Genomic DNA, 6,000 nt, shown 5'->3' with positions numbered 1-6,000 from the left:
TGTTAAACTACTTACTAAGTCGAATCATTTAAATTTAATTGGAATTGATCGTAGTTCTTTTTATAAATGATGATTATACTGTTTAACAGACTTTGTTCGTAAAAGCTGTTCGAATACCGAGTTATTTGATATTAAGTAAAAGTCGAAACAATGAAATTTTATTGGAATTGATCGTAGTTATTTTTTAAAATGAAGATTATACTGTTCAACCTCGATTCTCGAACAGACTTCGACAATTAAAATTATGTTCGAAAATTGAAATTTTACTTACTTTATGAATTTAGAACCGAAGTGCCACTTTATAATTATTAATATATTTGTTGAAAAAATAACTTCATGTTATAAAACATCTCATTAAATATATAATTGAAATGAATGTGAGTAACAAGGAGAAAGGTAGGAAGTAACGTTGAAACGTTGAAAATTAATTGGAATTGGCTTGTAGCGAGGAATACAAAAATAATATAAACAAAGGGGAACTGCTAATGTTGATGATGTAATTTGTAGCGAAAACGTTCGGTGTATAAAATATATTCAGATTTTCCTGCAGCAAATTGTATATTTAAATTTATAATTACTAGCACAACTACATAACACTGATTGCGTAATAGCACGGTATAGCAGTGCAGGAGTTTAGTTAGCAAAAAAAAAGTTATGCCAATACGAAAATGAATCAGCTTGGAAATTTTCATTTACTCCTATTTGAATATCCGTCGAAAATATATATAACTTAATTAACTTATTTTTGAAAAAAAACAATTTATAATAAATATATAGTAATACCTCGCATAGTACGGATTAACTACAGTACGATTTAAAAATTTCAAAATAAACTAAATTTTAATTGAGCAAAATAAAAATATAGTGTGGGGTATTGGCGGCAGTTTACTTAACATTTTTAATTAAAGTTTGTAGTTATACAATGCAGCGATTTTTCAGACAAGTATTTCTGTATATCAGGGGTCGGCAACCTTTTTAAAGCAGAGCCACTTACCTGTTAAAAAAATGTAGGGAGCCGCATTAGAATCGCTATTTTTACTAGTGAAATACATTTACAATACAGCTACCAGAGCCACCATTGTCTGAGCTAGGAGCAATATTTTTTTTTATGAAAAGTGCCGCATTTGCCCCCCCCCTGATATATATTGATGAATATACATCTTGAATTAATTGATCTTCTACTATATCTACATTCATGTAAGCTTTTTTTCAGTTACGTTTTTCAATGCATTTTCACATGTTTCTTACATTATTTCTTAATTAATGAAATTTTTCAATTGTTTAATTGATATTTTATTGAAGTCATTGGTCCTTTTCTACATACTTTCAAATGAAATTTGTCACAGCAACGTTTTTTTATTACATTTTCAATCTTTCATTTCAAAAATGGATAATTTAAATCAGTTCATGAAAAAGTTAATTCAATATTCATTATTTGTTGAGGAAAATATGATAATATTCTTTTATTATAATAATATGCTGAAAATGTTCATTTTGGACTCCTGTAATTGTATTCTAAAGGAAGCTCAAAGGCATATTATTCAAATGACAATAGGAAAAGATCATAACATTCATAACATAATACTATATATTTGTGAAAACCAAATTTACTTTCATACTATTAAATATCAAAGAGTAAAACATTAGAAATTTAACAACTAATTGTAGCGAGAAATCCAGGCATTGTTCGATTTTGGTATAGTTTTTAGATATTTCTTTCATTACACAGACATCAAGAACATCTGTGAGCGTACTTGACAACAGTGAAACTACAAACAGGCTGAAACGTTGCAAATTATTAATGTTCGAAATCATCATAATGGTAACTATCCACCGCGATCTTAAATTTTCTCAATATTCACATTGATGAATAGATTGTGAATAAAATTATTACGACATAGAAAAAACTGATTGTGAATAAATGAAAGTAAAAAGAGTTGGGCAATATTAAATGAGAATTTTTACATAAGGAAATTCAAAAAACAAAAAACTTAATAAAACATATATATTGTAATTTTACTAGAATGTGTTTAAATGATTAGTAATACTTAATTAGATTTCTTTGTATAATTATTATTCAATTATGTTAGTTATATTTTACTATTGATGTGTCTTATAGAATTATTATTTGCTTTCGAAGTATCTCTGTTACGTAAGATTTGTTTTAGATACTAGTGTAATATTCTGTACATTTTCTTCGGTTTAATGTGGGTACTTAGTACATGCTGATATTGTACAAGTCCATTTGCATTCCACGCAACAATATGTATGCATTTACTAGATACATTACATTAGAAGATAGTAGTTTCTTTGATATTGACATGATTCACATATAAATGTACTGGATTTTAACTTCTAATTCCAGAATAGAAACGCGCTGCGTTTTAATTAGTAATTAACGTAATACCACAATATAATATGTTTTTATATAATATTAAAATTTCAATAGAAATAAAATCAAGTTAATGAATGATTTAGATAAACTCTTTGAAATCATTACTGATATAACATGAAAAGATACGAAATAAAATGGTAACACTTATTTTGTGAAATTACAGATTATACATTAGAAACTCGGTTCTCTAATGCATCAGTTCCCGGCAACCTTTTAAAATAGCCAAAACCACCTCGACTTCTGAACATCCTTTCTATTATCCGATAATGCAAACTGTTTGAAAGCATCAGTTTTTTTTAATATAATCGAATACAACTAGGTTCATGAACAAAATTTCGATTGTTTGATAAACAAAACTAGAAGATTTGAAAAATTATACTAATAATATAAAAATATTCGGCATGACACTCGACATGACTATGAACTTCCGACAACAAGAGGGAGTCCGTCGAATCTATCCTTTCATTTTTAAACGAGTCGGGACTATTACGACACCTATAAATGATGTACTGTCCACTCTATTGATTTTAATATGTTACTTTTACCTATTTTACTTATATTTATATTTAATTTATTTATTTGAACTTACTTGTTGCTTTATTTTGTATGTGTCCTTTGTGATTGCGATAGAGGCTAATGACCTAAGCTGTCGATGCCTCATAAACCAATTTAAAAAAAAATAGTATAAAATCAATAAATTTATTTAGTAAATAGTAATTGAAAATGTGAATATGATTTTAAATTTGAATACAATTATAAAGTAGAAATTATGTTCTCAAATGAATAAGTTTTATATTTTGTTTAAACAACCACCTCGGTTCCCGAACATAATTTCGAATCTCCGACAATAGAATACTAATTATGTTCGATAATATATAGTCGCCTGTATCACGAAAACCCGATACGAAAAAGTTGGTTTGATCCTCAAAAAAAAAGGACCAAAGAGATTTATATCAACAATAAATTGATATAAATCTTTAATAATTCTGTTCTACTGTATATTAATGTTAAATTCTGTAAAATCAATAAATGTAAATTAATGATATGCATATGATTTTACATTTGAATATAAATATACGGTAGAAACACGGTTCTCGAATGTATCAGTTAATAATATTAAATTTGTAAATGAACTTAATGACAAATTAGCTAATTACATTGATCGTATTAATAAAGTAAATTACTATAGTATATTGTACTATTAATCTAGAATTTATCAAGAAAAATAAATGAATTATGCCAAAATTGGCGTTGTAAGCAAAAAGTTTCTACGTGTTATTGGTCTACTAAATTACCATTATATTTGTTCCAATTTATGTTTGAATTAAAGTAAGTTTATGTTGCTTTTAGAAACTCTCGGGAAAATTAACGATATTTTGTTAAAGAGTTGAAGTAATTAGATATGTTGTCTCGTTAGTTCTCGCCATACAACCAATTGGTAAAAAGAGTTACGAAAGTTACGTTATAATTGAGTTTCAAAAGTTCATTAGAAGAAAAACAGTAGTCGATAGTTCATTTGGGAGGGGGGTAGAAAAAGATGCATGGAAATACCGAAGCCAATATTGTTGGGTAATTGTATTTACATGCAGGTTTCCAATATCGATTATTAACAATATAGCGGATAGGAATCGTCGTTTTACAACTTGAATATTCTGTCCGGGGATTTTTTTTTTATTAATTTCACCTTTCTTATTTATTACGACCCTCTTCCATCATCGACTCGCATTTCAAATTGCTTTCAAGTGCTTCAGTGTATTATCGGAAACCGTTTAATGTTTGTTGTTTCTGCTTTCTCTTCCACATTCTATTTACTTATTTCTTCTTTTGTTTCAGGATATTCCCATCTACGTGAGCACTTTGACGATGGTCCTGACTGCTTGGGATAGGTACAGGATGATCAGACATCCTACGAGGATGCGTCTTCCAGCTTTCGTTTGCGCCGTTGGAACGTGGCTCACATCCATATGTATGGTTCTTCCGTATCCGTTCTACATTATCTACGTCGATTTAGGGGTATGCGCATTATTCATGTCTCTCACTTTAATCCTTTTACCCGCCTCTAATGGCTTCGATAAACTTTGCAACTATGCATCTCTAATAGCTCAACTGCTCATCTCTTACCTTATTAGTTGACCCTTTGGCAAGAGTTCATTGCTAATAAGGGAGCTCGTTTACAAATTGGGAACATAGCGTACGGGAATATTTTACGGTCGCATTAAAAAAGAGATTTTATAGGTGGATGCAACGTTGGCTTTTACTACTTAATCCATGTCACAAATACAAGCCAATGGAATATACTTCAATCTATATTAAAGCTGTGCAAGTCATATTCGTGACTACATTGTAAATAGTTACTTAATCTCATCTTAATAATAATAAAACTGATTTTCATATTAGTTTCATCAATTTTATAAGGAACACTGTTCAATAGGTCTCAAACCTATTTAATAGTAGCTTCTAAGAACAAGGTATTATTTATATTATATACAATATTTTGACCATTTCATTTCGAATTTATTTAATATTATGTAATTTGCTCAAGTTATACTATTATATATTTATTTATTTGTATTTATAAACAAAATCCAGAACTGTCATAAAACAAATTCAAGGTTTTTAAGAACAGCCAAAAAATTAATAAATACTACAAAATTCTTTGCAAAATCATTCAATAAAATCACAGTCAGGGTCAATAAATGTCTCTCTAAATTGTCGACAAACTTGATTTTGATTCATAGCAGATATTACTCTAATTGTAGCAGTTTAAAGGAATATTTAATGATATGGGGATGTTTAATGACCTCACTCTGTCTATCTACAACTTCTCACTCGTAATAATCCAAATGATTTAGGTCTGGACCACATTGATTTTCTGAGATCATGATCAATGGTTTATTGAACAAATTCTGCCATTTCTTTTAAATTTCTAACATAAATTGGAGCCAATCTAAATGCCGACAATTAAAATCCCGACATACCGATAATCGGGATTAAGTCTGATGAGATGTTTAATGTCGTTCCTCTAATCACAAATTCCAGCTCTTAATAATAATAATTTACTTCGTAAGTAGTGGATTTTTATACTGTCGGGATTATGGTTATCGGGATTTTAATACTGTCGTGATTTCGCCCATGCTAAATGCATGTTTTTTATGACACATGAATATTAGGATTAGTTTAACGTTTGCTATTGATTTGTAGCAACAACTGTTTCATCTTGACGTAGTAAAATTACCGTATAAAGATATTTTTCAATAATCTCTTCATTTTTATTAGTTTCTTATTAAATATGTACTTGTTATTATATTTCGATGAAATTATATTTCGATTAAATTTAATCTCATAATAGATAAACTATAAAAAAACGAGATCGACCTATACCATTTTACATTCATTCTTATTAGAAAACGGTTTCGGTTCTCAAACAATTTGGTTTTTAATATCCTTAAGGAACGATTTATAATTGTAGATTGTAAAAGAAAGGTATCCAATTATATCAAGAAAATTTACCAATTGATTTTGTATAGAAATCCAAGTCAACATTAATTCTGATGGTTTCAGTTTTTGAACAATTCAGTTTTCAAATAGGCTTTAGATAAAAATAA

General features: G+C 28.5%; 1 protein-coding gene across 1 annotated transcript in view; it reads left to right on the top strand.

Moving 5' to 3' along the window:
- Window positions 1-4,216: 4,216 nt before the first annotated feature.
- Window positions 4,217-6,000, top strand: part of LOC108568864 — a gene marked incomplete at its 5' end in the record, with an annotated part of 72,612 nt that continues 70,828 nt past the window's right edge. The window contains one exon of the mRNA XM_017930211.1: window positions 4,217-4,408. Coding sequence (XP_017785700.1) covers window positions 4,217-4,408 — 192 coding nt within the window. The remainder of the gene's footprint in view (window positions 4,409-6,000) is intronic.

This window comes from Nicrophorus vespilloides, unplaced genomic scaffold (assembly GCF_001412225.1).
Source record: "Nicrophorus vespilloides isolate i.1.1-1 unplaced genomic scaffold, Nicve_v1.0, whole genome shotgun sequence".
NCBI lineage: Eukaryota > Metazoa > Arthropoda > Insecta > Coleoptera > Silphidae > Nicrophorus > Nicrophorus vespilloides.
Note: the sequence above shows the minus strand (reverse complement) of the source record. Positions and strands in the feature narration are given on the sequence as shown.